The sequence below is a fragment of the Chelonia mydas genome, chromosome 3 (assembly GCF_015237465.2).
Source record: "Chelonia mydas isolate rCheMyd1 chromosome 3, rCheMyd1.pri.v2, whole genome shotgun sequence".
In the NCBI taxonomy this organism is placed as follows: domain Eukaryota; kingdom Metazoa; phylum Chordata; order Testudines; family Cheloniidae; genus Chelonia; species Chelonia mydas.
The window spans coordinates 196,442,440-196,467,533 of record NC_057851.1 but is presented as its reverse complement, the minus strand read 5'-3'; the positions used below and the strand labels follow the sequence as shown (position 1 = coordinate 196,467,533).

At 42.9% G+C, this 25,094-nt stretch overlaps 1 protein-coding gene across 4 annotated transcripts in view; it reads right to left on the bottom strand.

The window, feature by feature from the left end:
- Positions 1-22,942, bottom strand: part of GPCPD1 (glycerophosphocholine phosphodiesterase 1) — a 75,713-nt gene extending 52,771 nt beyond the window's left edge. The window contains exons 1-3 of one of the 4 annotated variants that reach the window (XM_043544082.1): positions 22,799-22,942; positions 8,681-8,764; positions 1,023-1,113 (exon numbers count right to left, since the gene is read on the bottom strand). In XM_043544082.1, the coding sequence (XP_043400017.1) occupies positions 1,023-1,113; positions 8,681-8,729 (140 nt within the window). In that variant the 5' untranslated portion in view covers positions 8,730-8,764; positions 22,799-22,942. Of the gene's footprint in view, positions 1-1,022; positions 1,114-8,680; positions 8,765-9,499; positions 9,972-11,847; positions 12,408-16,443; positions 16,670-22,798 lie in introns of those variants that run through there. The other 3 variants (XM_037896181.2, XM_037896184.2, XM_037896182.2) reach the window with 3 other exon arrangements.
- Between the last annotated feature and the right edge of the window lie 2,152 nt (positions 22,943-25,094).

The window sequence follows — 25,094 nt, the reverse complement described above, 5'->3', positions numbered from 1 at the left end:
CACTAGGCTAGCACTCTTGAAACTTGAATAGCAGTTCTGAACTTATGTAACAGCCCTCTAAAATGGTTTGAGAGGCTGAAAGCATTTTACAGAATTTATAATGAAGTTGCAGTATGATTTTATTGCTACAACCATCTATTATCAATGCTGCAGTAGTGAGAGTCAGCCAGCCATTTAGAAAAAGGCCACATCTAGAATGTTGTGGTAATACAAATATGCAGCACTGTCAGCTATTCCATTAAATATAAGAAGCTTTGAAACTTGATTGTGATCTCAGACATAAGTGCATGTTCTTATACATCTTGTAAAATAAACTGTATAAAAATCACAAAAAGTTCTCTTCTAGTTGACTTAGTTAAGCATGCATCAATAATAAAATACATAGCACTTCTATTGTGCCTTTCATCAGTAGATCTGAGGTGCTTTACAAAGTAAGGAAAAACATTTTATCTTCATTTTACAGACGGGTGAAAATGAGAAACAGTTAAATGAATAAGGTCACACAGTCACTGGCAGAGTTAGGAACAGATTCTGGGCATGCTATTCCCCAAATCAGAGAAAAATAAGCAACATAGTGTAATTTTAAGAAACTGCAGTATTTATTCCCATACTAAACCATTTAAAAATTTATGCAACACAAGTGTTAGTGTTTGATATTCCCCCATTTCATAAGTACACAAAAAACTTCTCTTATTATAGGTTTACAGTCACAGCAACAGAAGTTTTTAGTACAGATCCTCTTTAACAACACTTTAAAGAAGTTTTTGCAAGTGTACTGCTGAGCAGTGCTACCACACCACTCCAGTATGTGATATCACTCATAACTGGAATAGCAGGTGTGTAAGTTACAAATTCTATTACATTAGTAAACATCTTTTTTCTAAAAATGCTTTCCAAAATGATCAAACAATGGAAAGACCTGATTAGATAAAACGTTTTATGAAGTGTGTATAGTTTTTAGAATTTTAATTCAGTATCAAAATGCAAGTATTAGATCAGTATTTTTATTACTAAAAGCTTACCCATCAGCATCATCAGCCTGAAGAACCACCGCAGTTTTAGGATTCCAGTTTCCCAAAGCGCTGCAACTCCCACATATTGCAAAAACCTCTCCTAGGAAGATAATCATCATAATTACTTGGACTTGTCTTCAATTAGAAATGGCATTCTACACAGTGGTTGAAGGGATTTTAAAACTTGTGATATAAGACAGACACCAATCAAGCCCTCTTCAAGTTTTTGTTTCACAAAGGATATTTTACTACAGGACTGTGACTGTGCTTCAAATTTCATCTCCATCTTGAAGGCTTCACCTCCAGTTTACAGACGGGCGGGTCTACTGACAGTAACTGCTAAATAATAGGAACCACCACACAAATGCTTCTGCAGACAATGGTACAGGCAGATTCCAAAGCATAGATGCTTAATGCCAAGTCAGTTTCCTTGAAATTCATTTCAAATACGTAGTGACAGCTCAAGCAGAATTTTACATTCAATAGTTAGCAACTGATTTGTTGCTTATTTTTAAGTCTCCCTTAACTGGTGTCAATGAACAGGAAAGCACTGAGAGATACCAGGCTGCTAATTTATTTTAGCATTTTCAAACTTGAATACTTGACTTTTCAACCTTAATCTTTTTTTTTTAATTTAGTTCTTTTTATGTCTATATGAATATAAAAGCAACACAAAATTAATGGTTGCGCATATGTACAACATTATACATGCATTAAATGGATATGCAACAGGGGCAAGTTGAAAGGTTAATGCTTCTGTTGGGACCTTAACATTCTGAATCTCAAGAATTTTCCCCTGGAATCCTTGAACTGCACAACTTTAATGTTCTTCCTTTTCTTGATGTTAAAACAGTACTTTTGGAGGTTTGGGGTTTTTTGCAGTTTACACAGTGAGCACTGCCTCCTGCCCCTCATGCAAAAAGTGTTCCACTTCAGAGCAGTAGTCTACACATGCAAGAACACTGAAATTTTAACACAGTGATGGGATTTCATTTGGCTCTGCTGCACATTTTAGCAGAACCTCACTGAGCATTTCCTCTACTCACCACCTCCCTCCAAAACTCCTAGAAAAGTACTACCCCTTCATTAAGAACAATTTGCATGCAGACATTTCCAAATGTCAGTCATTTCTACTGGAACTGTTCCTAAAAAGTAAGAACAGGATTAGAATGTGTTTCACCCTCACTAAAAACTGAATTGTCTTAATTTCACCTTTGGGCTGAGACCAAACATGCAGCATTTTTAGCCCAAAAGGAAAATAGTTCTTTAATTTCAGAAAACATGAGCATCAGAAAAATGGGATTAATGAAAACTAACCTACCTGTTATGACAATGGGCTAGGTATTTTCAACTATTAAACTTGAACCAATCCTACAGAGACACAGGAAGCCTTAATAGAAGCTGTGAACCTGTGCCACAAGTCACTTTCTCATACTGGGAAAGAATACATTGCCGCTTGGAGGTAGATGCAAAACTTACAACTTTAAAAAGGATGTTACCAAGGTCGTTCAGTCCCAATAATAGTAATTTGTCCCATTTAGTATTTGCCTATCAAATTTTGCATCAATATTTTCTTTAAAATATTAAAAAGAAAAAACAGAACGCAGACCTACTTTATATTCTCCATTGTAAACCTACAATGGCAGATGGGTAATATGACAATGAACTTACTGTGTAACTGATGCATACAATCAATGCAAGTCAGGTGCTATTCTTTAAAAAACGTGCTACAGCAAAGATTTGTTTAGCACCAACAACTACAACCAAAGGCAAGAGATTCCAAACTAGAAACTGTTATAGTAGATTAATATTAAGGTAAAAACATTTGGAACACTCTTAAAATACAGCAGATTCCATTTAATAGCAATGATATTAGTAACTTCCAGTTAATAGCAACATATTGCTGAAAACCAATCCCACCTCATTAACATCAATGTTAATGGGATTTGGGAATCAGCAACCGCATGCTGCTTATTAGCAACATTTTGGTGGGGAAGAAATGCACCATCTGAAAGCAGCTTTGCAAGGCTGCAGCCCCACAAGGAACACTGGGATGTGCCAAGCACCCTCTGCAGGCAGGTTTGCAAGGCTGCAGCCAGGGAAGGAAGTGCTGTAGTGCTTAATTTGTGCCTGGGCTTACCAGTGCTGAGCCCTGGCACCTCTGGGCTTGCCACATCAGTTATGAAAGTAAAAAAATTGCTTGAGCTCCAGCATTACAAATTAAGTACTGAAGTGCTGGGATATGCCTTTCTCTGGCTGTAATCCCACAAGCCTGCCTGTGGCCAGTGCTCAGTCCATCTCAAAGGTTCTCTTTCTTCCTTTCTGTGACTGCAAACCTGCCTACACCTAGGCCCTGCATAAGCAGTAAGGGGCTGTGGTCTGGGAAGGCAGGCTGTGGGAAGAGCCATTGCAGCATGGCTGCATGGTACCTCTCCCTAAGGGAAGGAAGTGCTGGGAAGTGTTGAACTCCGATCACCGGAGAGCACAAGTTGATGTACAGTGCAGCTCCATTGGTCTCCTGTGCTCCTGCTGCCCTTGGAAGCAGGGTTGCAGCATCCCTCCCCAATGCTGTCCTCTACACAGGCAGGCTAGTAGTGCTGCAGCCAGGGATAGCGCGTCCCAGAGCTTCTTCCCTGGCTACTGCCTTGCAAACCTGCCTTCCACTTTTCAGCAACTTCTGGATAACAGCAACTTTTTGCTGGCAACTGAGTGGTTGCTAGCAAGTCGAAGCTACCTAGCAGCTTTTAATAAGTTTTTGAAGCATTTAAGAAGCTCAAGGCCTGGCTTATTCTGGGGGGAAAAAAAGTGGAAAAAAACCACACATAGATCTGTCCAACACGCTCATTAAAGATCTTATGTCTCGTCTTAAGAGACAAGTTAAAGTCTGCGTACTGGCCAATCTCTAGATTGGATAATTATATTCTGCCTCTCTAAATTCCCCTGCAGTTTTATTTAGCAATATTATTCATTTCTTGTCCTAAACATGTGAAGGTCTGGCTATTGCTTACCACACAGCAAGTTGCAACACACAGGTGGCTATATTTAAATGAGAGAGGTAGTGATCCCTTATGTACCTTCAGAAAGGTGTTGTGAGGCTTAATTAGTGTTTATAAAATGCTGTAAAGTCCCTAGATGAAAGGCACTAGAGAAACGGAAGTATATTATAAACTTGAATTGCTTAATGTTAAGAGCATTTTCAAGATCACTGCAACACTCCTTAGCTGAATACTGCAGAAAAAAGTATTAACGTGGGACTAAAATACATATTCTCTCAATGCTCTATGCAAGGATTCTCATTTCATATATCACTATTTATAGCTGTGACTTGACATAATTAACACACACAATGGCTAGCTAAGGAGGAAAAAAAATTTAATGGCATAAAGAACAGCTGAAGCCTCTTGGAAAGTTTGTTTACATGTCCTCAGGCCTGCTTCCTCCCTCTGCTAATACCAAAAGCCCCTTCTCCACTAGTAGCAGCAGAAAGAAACTAAGATAGAGGTGGGCAAACTATGGCCCACGGCCGCATCTGGCCCGCAGGACCCTCTTGCCTGGCCCCTGAGCTCCTGGCCAGGGAGGCTTGTCCCCGGCCCCTCCCCTGTTGTTTCCCCTCCCCCACAGACTCAGCACACCGCACCACGCTCTGGGCAGCTGGGCATTGCAGTTGCAGAGCAGCGGCCTGAGCCAGTGCTCTGGGCAGCGCAGCTGTAGTGCCACCAGCGCTCCAGACAGTGCGGTAAGGGGGCAGGGGTGTGGATAGGGGTCGGGGGGTCAGAGGGTGGGGAACAGGGGGGTTGGATGGAGCACGGGTCCCAGGGGGGCAGTCAGGAAGGAGATGGAGGGCTGAATGGGATGGCAGAGGGCAGTCAGGGGACAGGGAGAAGGGGTGGTTGGATGGGGCAGGGGTCCCAGGAGGCAAGTCAGGAATGAGAGAGTGGGTTGGATGAGGCGACAGGGGGCAGTTGGGGTGGGGGCGGGTCTGAGGGTGGTCAGGGGACAAGGAGTGATGGATGGGGTAGGAGGGGTCAGGGTGCAAGAAGGGGGGGGGGGGGGTCAGATAGGAGGCACGGGCCGGACCACTCCTGGCTGTTTGGGGAGACACAGCCTCCCCTAACCGGCCCTCCATACAATTTTGGAAACCCGATGTGGCCCTCAGGCCAAAAAGTTTGCCCACCCCTGAACTCAGGGCTGATCTTCACTAGGGGGAGATCCAGCTGCTGCTTTAGTGGGTCTAGTGAAGACCTACTAAACTGACAGCAGAGCGCTCTCCGGTCGACCCAGGTACTCCAGCTATCCAAGAAGAGTAAGGGAAGTCGACTGGAGAGCGTCTCCCCTCAACACAGTGCAGTGAAGACATCGCAGTAAGTCAACCTAAGCTACATCATTATTCACGTAGCTGGAGTAGTGTAATTTAGGTTGACTTACCCCCGTAATGAAGACAAGCCCTCATGTCATGTCAGTATTGTGGGGCAACAGAAACAGTACAATCATCCTCTTATGCCATCCACATTCTGTAGGTATTTCCCACAGAAAAGCTCCCTGCAAAACCACTGACAGAAAAGGAATTAATTTTCTCTAGCCTTGTTGTTTACTACTTCTATTACGATTAGAAAAAAAAACAAAAACCTTCAAGTCTGTTCTGCTAGGGACAGCAATGTCACAACTAGCTGCTTTAGAAATAAACTTGCAAATACAAGAAGGAAATAAGCAGAAGCTTTTTTGGAGTTCTACCTTTTTGTTTATTATTTTTAATTTTTGCAAGTTTTCAGAATTCTACAAAAACTATAACATACAAGTAGAAATCATTTTTAAACAAAATACTTTCTGTGAGGCATCAAACAGTTCTTACAGACTGTGAAAGCTGGAAGCATGGAGAGTCATTTTTAAAAAATACAAAAATCAAAGACACTGCTCCTTAGCAAGGTCTATATCTTCATACTGAGTTTCAGGTTCCAAGCCCTGGACATTTTGCCTGTACAGCGGTTTAAAAAATTGCAATTTTTTTTTTTTAACTGGTAAAAGTATATTTTTGCCCTTCTGTCCTCATACTCAAATATGGCTGAAAATTTTTGCTCAAATGCAATGGAAACTTATGCAACCAAACATTTGCCTCTTAACAGAACCTTTGCCAACATTCATAATTACATGTTCAGCTGCTTCTGTTGAGCAACAGCTACTGATTTATTTTATGTGAAATAAATGAATGCTCACTTCAATCTTATTGCATATTGAAGTTTTTGTAATAAACCGCAATTGGTTATTGATAAACATTTGCACTTGAACCGTCAACAAATGTTAGTGACCTTAGATAAATTTTACCTTAGCAATCAAGATGTTGGCATTGGTTTCTGTCTCAATGCATATTTCTGTTTTAATAGCCTGTTACTTCTCTTATTACACCTCATTTTAAACAAACAAAGATATAATTAGTGCTTTTAATTTTTAACTAAAATGTGACAGAAAGTTTGTGTCCTAAGGAGTTTTAACAGATGACTAGTGACAAGGCATTATTATATATTCATTATTTTGCCAATATCATTGTAATAATAAACCACATATGGTAGACTGTTTCCCTGTTTACTTCCAGTTTGTATTTCTTGTTGTACTAATTACCGCCAAAGAACATAATTTTTTTTTTTTTTTATCAAAGAGCAGAATGATATATCAAACATTTATTCAGTTGCCCCAAAAACTGCAGTAATATTGGCCTGCTATATTTCTCGCCTCCTCCTACTACACAATTATGTTCAAAATGTCCCCTTTGAAATCACATGCTACAGAGAACATCATCTCCCAAGCTCCTACCTGCCTCTTTTACAAACACTTTTCCAAGGTACTTATATATTTATATTTTCAGATTTTTGGTAATGGAGTCTAGATTCATCATTTTAAGTTGAAACTGGAAACCCTATGATACCCCATAATAAGCAAGAATTGCATTATCATCAGGTACAGCAAAAAGTATCACAAAACAAGGTTTCAGAGTAGCAGCCGTGTTAGTCTGTATTCGCAAAAAGAAAAGGAGTACTTTGTGGCACCTTAGAACCTAAGTGGCATCTTTGTAGTAAGACAGAAATGCAGATTCCATGCATCTTCTACCTAATGATTAACTGCTTCCATATTCAATTTAGAGTAAGAAGTCACAAGAAAGTGTTGGACTACTCTGGGCTTGCCTACACTTAATCCACGAGCAGTGATCGATGCATCGGCGGTCATTTTAGCGGGTCTAGTGAAGACCTGCTAAGTTGACCGCAAATTGCTCTCCCATTGACTCCTGTACTCCAGTGGATAGAGAAGAATAGGGGGAGTCGACAGGAGAGCATCTCCCGTCAACATCACATAGTGTGGAACCCACGGTAAGTAGGTCTAAGCTACGTCGATTTGAGTTACACTATTCATGTAACTCAAATTGCGTAGCTTAGATCGATTTTCCGCTGTAGTGTAGACAAGGCCTCTGATTTGCAGCATGAAAGGAATGTAAAGGGAACAAGTGGAACATCCTGAACATCTATTGAGTCCTCAACTTCACCAGCAGAGGAGGGGGAGAGAGCTAAGCTCCCACAAGCCCAAGAAAGGGAATTTTACCTCTGATTTTAGCAGAGGGGAGGGAACTCCACTGAGTTTGGCAAAGCAGAGTATGCTCAATAAGAAGGGGAGGGGGCTTCTGGTGATTTTAGTGATTTATTATTGAATGGCTGCTGATGCCTTCTAGGATTTATTAGAGTGGTTCGCTGTGAATTTAAGTGTTATAGCACTGTATAAATAACAGGGGAGTGTGTATGGTTAGGCTGGCCAGGATGGGCGAGAAGATGAATACCTTAGATAGGCTTGTGGCAAATCATATAATGACTCACAGAGGAAGCACTCTGGTTTTTTAGATGCAATCAGCCACTGATTGGGAGGGGGTGGGGGGGGTTGGGGGGTGTTTGTCTGTGAATCAGAGAAGGAAGTGAAAGAGGAAACTCAATGGAATAGCTACTTTGTGTCTGCTTTTGGCTTGTAACAATTTTGGAAAAAAGTTGAAGGCAAAGATTGGATAACATCCTACTGGTTAGACACAGACAGACATAGCGAACATCCCAAAACCAGCTAGAGATAGAACGGAAATGTAACTGACATCTGAGGTTTCAGGATACTTGATCAGAACAGCATGCCATCTTATCCAGTTTGTTAACCTGTGTTCCAAACTCATTCAAAACATATTCTCTTGTTATATTTGGTTCAACAGGAACCCTCTGCATACCTATGCACAAACTGAGGATTTTCCAAGAAACATAGCAATGTATGCCTGCGTATCTGAGGTCAGGATTAATGCTAAATATTTCCACTTGATAAAGTAAGGTTATCACAAATACTTTTTAAAATTAGAATTGTATTTAGACTATTTCAAGGAGTATATCAAAATCTCTGGTACGCTAACATTTTTCAAACAAAAGTTATTAATAAAGGAGATAAAATTCATTCCCCAACTCTCCGCTAAAGAACAATTATTTTGTAAAGCTCCTCTTTACCAATCCACCCTCCTGAACCTTGTCATCGTAGGTATCAAAATTATATGATTCTTTGCCCTCTAACTAAAATAAAAAAATATTTTTAACTGTATGGCTTGAAGATTTTCTTCTAGTTTTACAACACACACACGTATATGACAAGTGTGATTTCTGTACCTGGTTCTGCTGTTCCTCTTACTTCAAAGGTAACTTGAGATGGGGTCATACTTGCAGATAATGACTAAGGAAGTCTGATGTCTCCTATTAGAGGGTATAAAAAAGTATTTCAGTAACAATATACCGCATCTGTAGCTGTCTCACTAAAAGCTAGGGTATGAACCTCAGTCATCTACAGGGGGGTGACCAAGTATTGGTCTTAATGTTCTGAACAAATGGCAGCACTTGTGAGCTCTGGACCACTCCACAGCAAACCAAAGCAAAGGACTGACCAGATCAAGAAACCATTGTCCAGCCAGCGAGGAAGTCAGTGTGACACAGGGCCTATCTACAAGATTAACAAGTGTTAAACAAAAGTAGTGAGATTGATATGTGCAACTAGAAATAGCATTCATTCAATATTTTTAGGGGAGGATTTCTCTAAAGCACTCAGCATTTTCCTAACTCTGCTCTCAATGAAGTCAATGGGAACTTTATCATTAGAGACAAAGTGAAATTATAACCTTCAATGGCCAATAGCTTTTCTATGGGTAAGCAGCTGCCTCTTTAAGCTATTCTTTACTCTTACTTAGGGTTGCCAATTTTGGTTGGATGTATTCCTGGAGATTTCATCACACAACATAATCTTTATTTAAAGATTAATCTTTAATTCCTGGAGACCCCAGGCCAATCCTGGAAGGTTGACAACCCTACTCTTACTTTCAAAGCTACTCATGAAAAATAATGCAGACAAGCAGAAAACCAATTATGAATACACATAACTCTAAAGCAAATATTTACAAAAACACAACATCAAGCTTCCTTGGAAAGAGCATTTACCTCAAAATAACATGGCAGCAATGAAAACATGATGATAGTTTACATAACTATAGCAGTCCTATTTTAATAACCAGGAAAAAAAAACAAATCACATTTACTCAGAATTGCATGAACAGAAGTACTGTTTATGTAATACAATGACGACAGCAGCATGCCTGAGTTGAGAGCTTTAGTGTTACTAAACAAAAAACGTTCAAGTTACAACACTAGAGGGCAAGCCCCGGTCCTCCAGTGATTGCACACGTATACAGAGCTGAGTAGGAGCCCAGAAGGCAGAGTGAAAGAAGCTCTAGAGACGGAATAGGGGAGAATGCAGAAAGGTAGCTCTTCAGAGCCCAGAGCAGAAAGTCCGAGAGCTGCAGAAAACAAGTTCTAATGTTTGAGTTTCTTCCTTCTGTGTCCTCCACATTTCTTCCCTTTGGGTCTGTGTCCCTTCCTCACTCATGTCTGTCCCTCTTCTGCCCCACACACTATTTTACCTCTTTCACTCCTGTTCTTTTCTTACTCTCCCCAACCCCTTTCTCTTCCCTCTGTGCCTGAGAATATGGGAGGGAGGAGATTTCACTGAAGTGGAAACAAGAAAGAGCTTTCCCACCCCCCAACCCCCACAAAGAGAAGCTGAGGCAGAGAGGGGAAGTGAGTTGTCCAAGGCTATCATGCAGGTATCTGCAGAGCTGAAAACTGAACCCAGAACTTCTGGTGTCCCAGACCAATGTCTTATCACTGGATAACACTGCCTCCAACGATGACGCAGCATGTCTCACAAAGCTACGGCTGATATAAAAGAGACCATGCCTATGCTATACTAACTGACTCCCAATTAGTTTCAAAACTGAATTCAAAGTCCTTATCTTAAAGCAGCCTTACAGATTTAAGTGTTTTATAAAGTTCTATTCACTCATTTACCAACAGGTAATATTGGGTTAGGGCTTTTTAGTTGACAGGCAAAAAGAATATTAGTTGTTCATTATAATGTTCAAGGGTGGATGAGTGGATTTTGAGCCTGGGCTGGAAGAATTTTCATTTGCAGTTTTGCAAAGCTTCCTTCAACGGAATGGAAACTATCTACCTCAGAGACTACCTCAACTTCCACAGGGATAATACACCTGAAAATAACCCTAGTTTACACTCACAGACAGGAAACAGAACATTTTCAGGGACAGTACTGCAGCTGTAGAATTTCTTGCCAATGATATCAGGCTTATGATTAGTCTTACCATGTTTAAGTATAAAAAAAACCAAACAATTTTTAAGAAAGTTCCTGAAGGGAAGCTATGCCTGCAAGTATGGAATACAATACAAATTAGCACACACCTCTCTGTGGCATCCAGTTAATATATTTCAGTTTATATTTCCCTCTAACTTTACGTTAATGCATCAAAATCCTTATCCATGCTGTACATTATTCTGCATTTGTAAAGCACTGTGTATATTTGGGATACTAGATGAACAACATGATATATCTTGAAAAGAATACACAATTAAACTGTCCAGAAGGCTTTAATTTTATTCCTTTAAACTCTTGCAAGGCAAAGGGAAGAGTTTCCTGGCTAAGAACTCTAACTCTCTGGCTAGTCGGTGCCATGCAAATTTTATAAGCCCTAGACCCTATCGGTATGCAAGACTCCCTAGCCAATTAAGAGCGGTCAAGGAAAATTCCCTATTTCCCCATACTTGCAATAATCCTCAGAGTTCTGGAGAGCCTATTGAATCTCCATATCTGAAGAGAGAAAGGAGCTTCTCCCTGAGGAGATGTGATCAAGTGTGGATGTACCACAATTAAGTATAACAACTGTTTCCCATAAAGACTGTATGTAGCATAGTTTAGAGCTGTTAGCATAAACGAGGTATTGGTCTAATTTTTGGCTACAGGCAGGATGTACCAAAACAAGTCAACATTTTGTTAATTCCAAGCTTAGGTGGTATTAATCACTTCATGACTAGACCTCCAGTACAGCTCTCTGCTGCTATAGTGCTCTTTTGAATTTTCCAACTTTCACAGGAACTACAATGAAACAACAACAGTTGGTATATTGAGTACCACTGAAATGTTATGCCTGATATACATGGCAAAGCTGTTAAGATAAGAACACTTTGTTTTTCCATTAGTACAGCCATCCTTTACGGGAAAAAACAAGCATAGCTGGTATAAAACTCTGGTTAAACCCATTTTTCCCCTCACAAACTCATTAGCTAGAAGACTTAAGGTTTCCACTTAGACAAGAAGTGTAACTGCATCTCCTAGTGCAGTCAAGTAACCTCAGTTCTTTGCAAGCCTATAGTCTATACGAAATATCTAAAGTTTATAAAATTCTTAAACAGGAATCTGGAATATATAAAAATCTTACCTTTCAAAAAAGTTGACAGAACATTAGCACTCAAAAATGAAGGCCAAACCATGCTCACCAAACCAGTAGTCACTGAGGGCAAGATTTATTTAAGCTTCTCAGATAGTGCATTGGCAAACCTTACTCCACTAGTGACCTAAAACAACCATCCGTCCGTCAGTCTTTGAGCAAGGGCTGCCAATCATGCTAAACTCTGCAGTGATCTCTGAGATGTATATACAAAGACTTCCAAACTGTTTTTTCCACACCAAACATCAGACTGGACATGAATTCTAATTTACATTAGAATATCATATAGCTGCTTTCAGGAGTTTCTTGAAGCTAACATATGACAGCTCCAGCTTGCCTACTGGCTGTCACTGAGCCAGCATTTAAGTCTGTGTACAAGGACAGATTTTTGAGCTCCAAGTATGATGCATGGGATATGCTCCCCGTATGATCTGACAGCTGTCATAGTTTCAGGGTAAGTGCACCTTTATTTCCCCTCAGTTGTCCACCAAAGGGACCCACTGTAGGCTCCCAACTGTTCAGCCACCATCTCTCTTGGGCAGAAACCTGTGTCTGTCTCCTTCCTGACCAGGGTGTTAAAGGCTGTACAGCTACCTGATTAACACTCGGATATCCCCAGCAAGCCAGACTCCCTAAAAGACTAGAATCTGCATTTTGCTGTATCTCCAGAAGCTATGACCCATATAGTCGCCCACAGTTATAAGTTACCCCATAGCTCTTTCTAAGCAAGCACGTTTATTATTAAGGTGAAAGTATTACAAAGAAAACATTAAAAACAAAAATCTGCACACATGCTAAAAAGCTTACCAGAGGCAATCCTTAACACCAATCTTGGCGTTTGGTAGGCATTAGTCCTGCAAAGCCCACAACTGTGACTTTACCATAGTTACAAATTCATAACTATCTCAGATTCAGAACTGAGACTGGGCAGAAAAGCCTGTTTCTTTATACAGGTCAGGACTTTGATCACCGTCTCCAGGAACAGGTAATCTTCAGCAGATATCCTGAGAGGGTGAATGTAGCTTCAAAAGGCTGGGTTTTTGTGTAATTGAAGGTGGGGAATTTGCATTAACCTCTCCCTAGGTATTCCCCTTGGAAATCCATTTAACATTTACAGACCCAGAAGTCCATTCTTGTCTGGCACATTTTCAATACAGTCCTTTGAACATCCAGGTCTCACAAATGTCACCTAGAGAAGTTACACGCAATTTCGGCCCAAAATAATACATAAGCCATGCATTTAATATAATGGAGCCCAAAGACAAACTTAATTCAGTAAGGTCTCCCAAGGATGTGGCTAGACATTGCCATACCTGTCACAACAGTTTCTCTTATTGCTGAGGCTTAAAAACCTCAAGTACTACAAATCTTGAAGAGTCTCACTTACTTTGACTGATTCCTTTCTGATTCTGAAAGGAGACAATTTTGAGACTGGAGATTGACTGAGCTACTTTCCATTCACTGTCCAAAATGGATGAACTGTTAGAACCTGAAAGAAGTGTTGATTTTGTAAACTACAGAGTATCTGGAAGGGGAGCAGAGTAATTGAGTATCGCATCATCTGCATAAAGAAAACTAACATTTTTACATCTTAATGAAAAGGATCCAGTACGAACCTTTTGTAATTTGGAAAGTAAAGAAAGGAGGCAAAATTCCAGCTGGTGGCAGAATAGAACTAAAAGGTAGAACTACAAGATTAGACAATTTACTTATCTAGCTGTACATCGGGCAAAACCCAAAGATTTTGACACACTAAAGTCTCTGGGTCAGATCCTCGGATAGCATTAAGTTGCAGTAGCTCCAATGATCTTATTGGAAATATGGCTATTTATACCATATGAGGATTTGGTCCTCTAGGTGAGCCTTACCCACTGCAGTTAATCAATATCTGGTAAGCTGTGTTTTATGACGAGGATTTAAAAAGATTAAGACTGTTCAGTGCAGAAAAGAGACAACTAAAGGGGATATGACAGATCTATAAAATCATGAATGTTGTCAAGAAAAAGCATTATTTACTGTTTCACATAACACAAGGACCGGGGTCACCTGAAGAAATAAAGAATGTACTTCTTTACACAACACAGAGTCAACCTGTGGAACTCGTTGCTAGGCAATGTTGTGAAGGCCAAAACATAACTGGGTTCCAAAAAGAGTTAGATAAGTTAATGGACGATAGGTCCATCAGTGGGTATTAGCCAAGATGGTAAGGAATACAATCCCATGCTCCAGGTGTCCCTAAGACTCTGACAGACAGATGCTGGGACTGGGCAAAAGAGGATGTATCACTTTATAACTGCCCTGTCCTTCTTATTCTCTCTGAAGCATATGGCATTGGCCACTGTCATAAGACAGGATGCTGGGCTAGATGAACCATTGGTCTGACTCAGTATGGCCATTCTTATGCTATGCTTTTATGAGAAAGCCAAAAGGAGCAGGACTTACCTGTAACTAAGCTTTGCTTATGTTATATCATTTTCCCTATCTTAAAAACTGAGAACATTTTCCACCTCACAAAAGACCATCAGAAACTTCTGATTGGCACATACTCCACCAACCTGAAACTCACCTACATAACATTATGTTGAAGGAAGGAACTACAATATAGGATTCGGATCTTTCAATGGAAAAAAAAAATCTCTTAATTGCTATTTATGGAGGGTCAGATTTGTAAAGGTATTTAGCTGCCTAAAGATGAAAAAAGGGATCAAGTGTGATTTTCAGACACCTATCTACACCTTTAGGCACCTAAATACCTTTAAATATCTGCCCCTTAAACTCATTAATTTTAAAGTCACTACACTAGAAAGTTTGCTTAATTAGCCATATGAAAATAATGGTAAACACATAGCACATTTGCATGAACTTCACACTAGTCTCCAAACAGATCAAGTGTACAATACTGGTACCGCAGAAAATAAGTATTTTGCTTAATCACATCAAAATGTGACTATAGTTTCCAAATCTAAAATTCATAGGCATATACATGAGGGTTACATTACAGTATTTTTAAAACTGCATGTTTCCGTCTTAAGCAGTCCTTCTCCATATTATAATATCCATAGAATATATGGATGCTATCAACACCTCCCTGCCCCTACTGACGGGAAAGTCTACACAAGGCATTTGCTGGCCCCCCTGCTTGCCCTACCCTAAAAATCATATTTACTGTCTTACATATAATTAGTATACATTCAGTACTATAGGGAACAAAAAGGAGACAAGCACTAACATTCTAAGAGGTAATTTTTACCCGCCTTACAGAAGTAAGCCCTCAGATACCAAATATCTACATAAGTTGCTTCCAGCATCACACATGGTGTTTAAATGATTTCCAGCAAAAACTCATTAGGCTAATTGTACAAAGAACAGAATTCTCTTCTGCTCATACACAAGATATCACAAACTAACAAATTAGATACATGCAGTACAGTGACTACAGGCAAATAAATCTGCAATAATCATACAGTGTTCGATATCAGAATCGGTGCCAAGGTTGGACAGTATATCAAATCATAACAGCTATCATCCTTTACAAAGAAAATTCTGAAACCTTTTGTTTCCATCTGAACAGTCACAGACTGACAAAAAGGACCTTACTTTGCCATCTTTCCTACATAGGTAAGCACCTCTACAAGTTCTGCAGCTCTCCTTAAGACTGCATTGCAGCATTAACATTTAGATATGAGCTAAGCTTGGGGCAAGGTTTGAACACACAACTTCTGATCCAAAAGCAGAAAGTCTACTGATGAAGTAAAATCCTGTTGTACATTTTAATCCATCATTTAGGAAGTAGTGAAACAGAAATACTATTTCAAGAAATGATATCAGAATATGCCTGGGGTTTAAAATAGCAACACTAACATTTTAAGGAGATATTTAGTTTTCCAGATATTTTCAAGATAAACAATGTCCCCGAAAGTGATTACTTATAACAATAGCCCACTTTGACATTCTGAATCTCAGTTATATCTCCCCCTTCCCCCCGCGGGAGCCCTGCACTCGCCTCCAGCCCCCCCCCCCCCCCGGGAGCCCTGCACTCGCCTCCAGCCCCCCCCCCCGACCCCGTCTACTCCCCCCCCCGCGGGAACCCTGCACTCGCCTCCAGCCCCCCCCCGGACCCCGTCCACGCCCCCCCCCCGCCCGGGAGCCCTGCACTCGCCTCCAGGCCCCCCCACCCCGTCTACGCCCCCCCCCGCCCGGGAGCCCTGCACTCGCTTCCAGCCCCCCCCCACCCCGTCTACGCCCCCCCCCCCGCCCGGGAGCCCTGCACTCGCCTCCAGCCCCCCCCCCCACCCCGTCTACGCCCCCCCCCCCCCCGCCCGGGAGCCCTGCACTCGCCTCCAGCCCCCCCCCCACCCCGTCTACGCCCCCCCCCCCGCCCGGGAGCCCTGCACTCGCCTCCAGCCCCCCCCCACCCCGTCTACGCCCCCCCCCCGCCCGGGAGCCCTGCACTCGCCTCCAGCCCCCCCCGCCTGCCCTGTGCTCCCCTTCTGGCCCCCCTCCCTCACTACCCCAGCTCCCACCTGTCAGAGACCTTCCCCCTCTCTCCCAGGCGCCTCCCCTCCATCCCGACAGCCGCCGGCTGACCTGGACGCTGAGCGCGACGGGCTGCTCCGGCTGCCTTTGTCTGCGGAAGCGACTGCCCCGGCTCCAGGGCGCGCCGCCCGAGCTCCCTGCCGAGCTCGGCCGTCCCCAACCGCCCGGCCAAACCGGTTCCAACCGCCCGGCCGAACCGGGCGCGAGGCGGCACCGGGCAACGGCCACGTGACAGGCACAGCCAATGGGCGCGGAGAAAATTCCTAGAAAGCGCGGCGGGGCGGAGCGTTTGAGAGGACCAGAAGCAGGTAGCGCCGGGGGGGCGGGACTGCGCTCAGAAAGTCAGCCAATCAGTAGAGCAGCAACGGCCAGCCAATGAGAGCGGCCCGGGGGCGGGGGGAGTGACGTGATGAGCCGGGCCGGAGGGCCCGGGTCTGGCGGGAGCAGCCGGGCGGGGGGTGCGGCCAGGGCTTGGAGGGATAGGGCCGGGCCGGGCCGCGGCTAGGGCCAGCAGGGAACTGAGCAGGGACGCAGCCAGGCCGGGGGGGAGCGTACGGCTAGGAGGGAGTTGAGTGGGGGGGCGTGCAGGGCTGTGGGCAGGGGGCTGGGAGCGGGGAGCAGGGCAGCTGCTGCTGCAGCCAGGGCCAGGAGGGAGCTGAGCGGGGAGGGCCTGGAAAGGGGGAGGTCATGGCCCGGAAGGAGCTGAGCTGTTTAGGGGGGCCAGTCAGGCGGTTTTCCTGTAAAAAGGGCCTAAAAGCACCCGTGTTCTGGAAAAATTGTCTCTTGGTGGGGCTGTTTTGAACTTCTCTTCCGGTGCTGGGGGTGGGAATGGGCTGAGGCCAAGGGAAACGTGTCTTTGAGCCTCCTTTGTACAGAATAGGGAGGTGTCGCCGCTACAGGATGGCCATGCATCCCACGAAGTGGGTATACACCCCCGAAAGCTCATGCTCCAATACGTCTGTTAGTCTACAAGGTGCCACAGGACTCTTTGCTGCTTTTACAAATCCAGACTAACACGGGTTATCCCTGATACAGTATTACTGTTTGATTTGATTACATAAATACCTACATGAGTTATCCTCTAAAGGATTGTTCAGGCAGATGGAAGGTGACTTTTCATACCTCTTTACCTGTTATTAAAAGCCAGTTTTGCTCATTCTGATCCTCCGGATTGTAAAAATTCTGCAGATTTCCAGGATGATAGAGGACCACGCACTTACAGATTTTGTTATAAGGCTCCTTGAGTTTAGATGGCATGCTGTAGTGGGGCCTACTGTTTTGTAAACACCTACATAGTCTAGGAGTGGAAAACCATTTGCTTTAAAAACCTTTCAGATGTCAAATTTTGGACAATTATGTGCTGTGTTACAAAGCCCTATGCTTTTAAAGTACCTTTTTAAAATAAGTGTATTTACATAAGTAAAGTGAATTCTTATTCACTCATTATCTGTTCTAGCTTTCAGTAAAGTACCTATCTCCATGGTATAGTAACAGTTTTATTTCAGAGCGAGCTGTAGTAACCATTATTATTGATCCTCACACACACAGACACTCAATAATTAGAATGCTTGTCTCCTTAAAACGAACTAGTTTTTAATTTTGTTGAAATCAGACTGCAGCTTTGACAATAGTCCATCTTGGGGGACATTTGATAATGTTAAGGTAAGTGATATTAATGGGATTATAGCTAAGTAAAAAGACTTCCTTGCAACTAAACACTCCTAAAATTGCTTGCTGAAAAGCCAAGATCCCATAATTAAACAAAGGGATATAAGGACTGATCTAAAGATCACTGATGAAGTAGAAAGACTCCCATTAGATTCAGTGGGTTTTGGATCAGCCTGCTTTTGTTTGCACAGGAACACAACCCACTTCTATTCTTAGGGCCAGATTGTTAGGCACCTAACTACCTTTAAAAATCTGGCCTTTGGAGTAAAAATTCAGTGCTTGAATCGGGCCTAGCCACAGGTGGGCCTGGGTGCACAGATGCCAACTTTCACGGGGTAAATAAGCACCCCGACTTTCACAATAAGCCAAAAATCAAGCTAATCCCATTTCAAAACAAGGCCAAAACAAGACAATCCCTAAGAACCCCAACACTCTTATGTGACTAGATCCCCCCAGCATGCAGTCTGGGACTGTGGTGGGCCTGCTGTGCACCTCTGACTCTCTCTCCCCATTGACCATGCTTGCCAGAAGCCGGACAAAAAAAGAAGCTACAAGCCAAAAACTATCCAACAAGCAACTCACAAGCCAATTAAGCCAAAAACAAGCCCAATTTCTGCATTTTTTTTTGCAGGTTAGGCATATCTGCCTGGGTGGACTGTGGCCCACCCACTTAGAATCCAGGCCCACCCCACCTCCCTGGCTCTGCTCCGGCCCCAGAGCTAGCCCCACCCAGACATGGAGAACACCGCATGCCGGGTACACACACACCCCGGCCCAACCGGAGCGGGAGGGACAGCAGCAGAGTGCTGGGCAAGCACGCCACAGCAGGTGGAGGGCAGGCAAGCGGCGTGGAAGAGGAGATCCTCAAAAAAAAAAAAAAGATAGGCCTGCCACCTCAAGGAGCTGGGCCCGGTGTGGGATGGGGACAGGTGCCGGGAGCTGTGCGCACTGGAGAGCGGGGTCTCCTTCCAGAGCTGGGTGCGCACATGGGGCCCCAGGCCAGATTGTCCATCACCCCCCTGGTTCTTCCTGCCACCTGCCCCCCGTCATTGTCTGCCCACCCGAAGTTGGGGCCTACCCAAATGTTCCATGCTGGCTACGCCACTGTCTTGAATTGACAGAGCAAGTGATCTGAGAGATAGAATATAGGAATGCAGCATGAGTGGCTAATTTTGTGCAGCGTTCAGCCCCTGACATAATTTAGAGCAGTTTGGCTATTCTAGCTTGTGCCAGCGAGTAAACACTAGCTGAGGATCACCAGGGCGCAGCACAGCACATTACTCATATGTCCATTCTCAGCTGTGCCCCCAACATGCTGCCTGTGCAGGAAAGTGTGAATGGAAGAGGGGGGAAGCAGGCTATGCTGGCCCTCTGCCACCAGGATTGGATTATTGGATATGCTGGGTGTCCAGCCCCTGTGTGCCACAGAGCAGTCAATGCACAGGGTTTTGAACAGGGCCAAGGATCTGGCCCAATGAAATCACCAGTGTAACAAAAGTTCAAGTGAATCAGAGCAAGGCACTTAATTTTCAAACACAGGTCCTGATATATGCATTATAAGCATCCTGTCTCTTGATGTGAACTTTCCTACTGTGGCACTGAGATAAAAGTATGTTGTTTCCTGTTTTTTAAAATCTTCATAATAGAAGGGAGTGTTCCAATTAGAACACACATGGAAAAGCTGAGAAAGTATGAAACTAGACTGCCAAAAGCTCCATCAAAAATAAAAAATGGAAAAGATTACAATTGAAAGACAAGACTGGGAGACTTCTGGCTACATCCCATTGGTATTACTAACCTTCCAACTATTTCCTGTTTGTCAGAGTTTACTCCAGTGTGGTTTGTAGCATACCGTACTCCAAACTGAGACTTCAATTGATAAATACATAAAGTGTCAATAAGATTTTTGTTAACTTTGCAAAAAGCAGATTATTCTTACACCTTTTGTTAGACATTTACAAAAAATTGTGCTTTCTTTATAATTAGAGGAACTGTTTTATAAAATTTTCTTCCAAGTCTTGAAAAGAGCAAACTCATACCCTCACTGCAGTCCTAACTGCTAGACAAAGTAATTGTACTGTTTTGTTATTCCTTTTTTATATTTATCCGCAGTGTTGAAACAAAACTCTAAATAAAGCATGGTTTCAGAGTAACAGCCGTGTTAGTCTGTATTCGCAAAAAGAAAAGGAGTACTTGTGGCACCTTAGAGACTAACCAATTTATTTGAGCATGAGCTTTCGTGAGCTACAGCTCACTTCATCGGATGCATCCGATGAAGTGAGCTGTAGCTCACGAAAGCTCATGCTCAAATAAATTGGTTAGTCTCTAAGGTGCCACAAGTACTCCTTTTCTTTTTGTAAATAAAGCATGCAACTGAAACAAGGGGCAAGATGCTCTGCTGTTGTATGCTGGTGCAATTCTGTTACTTCATTGATGCTGAACCAGTTTACATCAGCAGAGAATTTGGCCCTAGGAAATCTCAACAGCAAAAAATTCCATTAAGGCTAAGGCTATATTGAGAAATTAAATGCAAAGAAGGCAGGAAAATCAATACCAAATTTAACCATATATGGACAGAAAATATTCTCCTGTCCCACCTCCTCCACCCTCTGGATGGATTGTGGGAGTAGAGAGAACAGTAAAGAATGACCCGACCCCCCCCACCAACCTGGAAATCCAGCAATTTATTAAATTACTTCGTACAACATCTCATTCCTCTCTAGGAACTGGAGAGCCTAGAACTCTGTATTTAATTGAACTCCACTGGCTGGAGACCCACTCATGTAGAGGCAAGAGACCCCAACGTACACCAGCCCTCCATATATGGGATGGAAACTCCCATGTACCATCCCCATCAACGTGGGCCAGGGACTGCAAATGTCTTTACCTATCCCCACCCATCCACCCTGCTGATATGGGCTGGAGGCTCCTGTCCTTGAATAGCCTCCTCTCATAGGCTCTGCTCATAGCTCTGCTGCCTCACTCTCTTCCTGCAGGGCAGGTGGGCTTTTAAGGCTCTAGGGCTGCAATGAAATACTCTATTGTCATCTCTGACTGTAGCAAATATACATAACGTGCATATTAGAACCTTAACTGAGACTTTCCCAACATTAGCTACATTTAAATTCATAACCATAACTTTGCATTAAAACCATTTTTATTATACGCTCACCTGAATCATGGTAATTCAAAGTTCATTATCCATCTGTTTTTAAAGAGTAATGAATATAGTTTTACACCCCAACTACCCCGTATCTCATCTCAGGATCTCATCCTTCACCTTTAACCACATTGATTTGAATAGGACTATGTGCATGACTAAGGCTTACTTACATGAATAAGGCTATTTGTATGAGTACAGAAGAGCTCCAATCTAGAGCCCTACGCAGGGCTTTTTATTTAATCCTACAATTCCCATTCCCACTCACTCCCTCACTATTTCTTGCACTTTTGTCCTGCTCCCACCCGCAAAAACCTTAGATCCTTCAAATTCCACAAGAGACAGATTCCTCATGCCAGTAAAAAACAGAACAAAAAAACAAAAACACACCACGGTTGGTTAATATATATATAAACGGAATTCAGACACAATATTTACCATTAAAGAATAAAATAAACCTTAGACCATGTAAAAAATACTTTAACTCCTGTTATAATAGATATAAAAATCTCTTTCTATCCCTCACTTAAATTTAAGTATTAAAACCTTTATTTAAAAAAAAAAAAAAGAAAATCTATGACACACTGACAAGAGATTTAGTGTTTTCCTGTAAATTCCTGCAGTCTGTTGGGTTGGAGTTTTTTTGCTCACCCAATCCCACCCGCAATAAAGTACATTTTACGTGCACCTGCTATTATGGCAGTGGGTCCTCTGGGACCCACGGGATCCCAGGCCCGCTGCAGGCTCCACTCCTCTCCTTGTAATAAGTTAGTCATTAAGGGCTTGATTCAGCATTTGTTTAAGTCAGTGGAAAGACCTACTGTGTTCAACGGGCATTAGATGAGGCACTGGTACATGTGCCTATGTAACAGGTAAGGGGACAGAGATAATATTATCTAGGATTACTTTCCCTTTCCTGCATTTCAACCTACTCTTCTGCTGAAGCACAAGTCAGAGATCAGTCCTTTCAGGACCAAGATTTACCATTATACAGTTACACTTTTAAGAGAAAGAGACTGACAATTTCTTCATAAAAAAAAACCCCAACGTTTAATAAGTACAAATAATCTATATGCAATATCTGACTTGGGTGTCAATATTTCCTATAAACAACTATTATGTGATAACCCCTTTGGTGTTTTGCTCACAAACTTCCACACTTGCTGCTATTACAAGATATTGAGGAAATGTCTACCTTGACCCATACATATATCTTCACGTCCCTCCAACTTTCTCATGAGGTGAGCCCTACTTGCAATGTGTGCAATTCAAAGTATATATGCCCCTTGAGCCTCTTACAGCTAGAGCAATTCCACAGTCTCCTTCCAACTCCCCTGCACCTCTTCAGCAACAGCAGTCTTAACTCTTATAACCAGCAGTAACTTACACTTTCTTTTAGCTCTCAGTGAGATAGGGAGTAGGCTATCTGGATCCAAATGGATTGGCACAATCTCTGAGACACAGACCTTCCCACAGGGTGACCAGACAGCAAGTGTGAAAAATCAGGACAGAGGGTGGGGGGTAATAGGAGCCTATATAAGAAAAAAACTCAAAAATCAGGACATCTGTTTACCCTACCTTGCCATCAAAACACCTCTTAATCCTGTAGGGTTCAGCTGCTGAGTTCCCACAGGTAGTCTCTGACTTCTGCTATTTATTGCCTCACTGAGCTCCAGGTGGCTCAGCCTTCAGATGGGGACTGTGGGTTAAGTTCTGCCAGGCAGTTTGCCCACAATGAAAAGCTGCCTGTTTAGCTTCAAATCAGCTACTGAGCACGTGTAGTGACTGCCACACCCCAAATTGAATGTTTCTCACTCTTCTAATGGAGTCACCCTGCTCAGCTCTGGCACAGTTCCTCCCCCACGCCCTGGAATGAACCATGGATCCTCCCTGCTGTGTCTTCCCTTATTTATACCAGTAAATGTTGCAGTGCACACACATGGGTTACACATCAATGGGGCCATGGTTTTGGATAAATGATGAATTTTCTGGACATGAGTGGCTAATATGAAGCGTTTGCTCTCCATTCTGGCCTTCTGCATTTGATTACCACAGCTGGGGATCGCAGCAACCTAGTGGTATCACCTAGGCTCCACACTGAGGAGATAGTTTTGTGAAGAACAACTGTCCCAGGGAGGCAGGGGCTGACCTTATCCTTTTGTTACTCAATAATGCATCACAAACCTGCTGTGTGCGGAGGTTTTTGGAAACATTTGGGACGTACACTCCACATGCCAGCAGTTGTCTGTATTTGGAGCTGTTGAAAGCAGGGCTCAGATCAGTCTCTCTGTTTGGTTTACACGTGCTCCACAGTCATTCTTTTGTTTGAAGGAACAATATTTAATTTGAACATTTCCTTTGACTGAATTTCTTCCCTCTTATGCAATAACATTTTTCTTTAACTCTATCCTGTTGGATTCCCGAATTTTCCCAAGACAAGTGCGAGGTGTGTCCTTGCAAGCTATACAGTGCTGCATGTCAGATCTGGGGATGACTCCTAAGCAGAGTACCTCCAACTCCTGGGATGGCAAAGGCTGGGAATGTCATGGAGGCAGCGCAGCCTACTACTGGGCAGGAGTCAGAACCTCAATCCAGCAAAGCACAAGTAGCCCCACTGAAGCCAATGAGACTATTTGTGTACTTAAAGTACATGCTTAAGTGCTTTCCTGGATCAGGGCCCTTATTCTTAAGCAACTCCTCTCAGCTTTGCCAGGAGCAGTGTTGATAAATCCCAGAGGGAGTCACACTCACCCACCCAGTGGGCTTTATTTGTTTATGTACATGCATTTTTTTTATTTATGACCATCCGCTCTTCATAATATCTCAGGCTGGATGGACACAAGGTATTTGAGAGGGGAACAGAAATGACAAATGGAACATCAATGTTTTATCTACTCTTTATCTACTCTGTCTTGTGTTCTTATCCAAAGTCAGTCCAGCAGGCTTTCTTCTTCTTCTAAAGGGACGCTGACATCTACCTGCCAAGGGATTGGGCACTGTAAACCAGAGCCACCCAGAGGCGGGGGCAAGTAGGGCAATTTGCCCCAGGCCCTGGGGCAATATACTATACTATATTATTGCAACTTTTTTTTATGGAAGGGACCCCTGAAATTGCTTTTCCCCAGGCCCCCTGAATCCTTTGGGTGGCACTGCTGTAAACTGGCAACCTTCCTGACTACTCGGGGAATTATCAACAGCCTTTGCCTCTGGGCTCCATTTATTGTTCAAACAACCAGCAAACTTGCAAAAGGAAACAAACTTCCATCTGAGGCTTTCTAGCCAGCCAGGACACTCAGGATTTCCCACCTGGAGACTTCCTTCTCCAAGAACTACTACAGGAGCAGCTTGTCCCTTTCCTCAGCTCTTTATAGGGAACACCTGTTCCCGTCTCAACTGCATCTAATTAGTGAACAGGGCTGGCTGGCCCCAGGCCTCTGGCTCCTGGAGAGATAGGCCATCCTGTTACAGACCATTGTTAATAACCAAGACACACAGGCAGTATAACACCTTGTAATTAGAGCTGGGCAAAGTATTCACAGCACATGATTAATGGGATGAGTTCATCCCTCTTTTCTGTCAGCAAACCATCTGCAATTTCGAATCATTTATTTGTTATGCAAAAGTCTTGGACAACTAGCTGGACAATTTCAGCCTATGGATTGATTGTCACACACTGATGGTGACTTGTGATTTGAGCGTTCACTAGTCACAGGTGTAAAGACAAGGCATGTAAACGTCAAGATCATTTCTATTCCTTTGATACTTATTTTTGTAAAATTATCGAATGCCAGGGATTAAAATCCCTTCACTTCATTAATTTCAACCAAAGCAACAGTATCCAGTAAACTGCTTAATCACAGCAAGATACCATGGT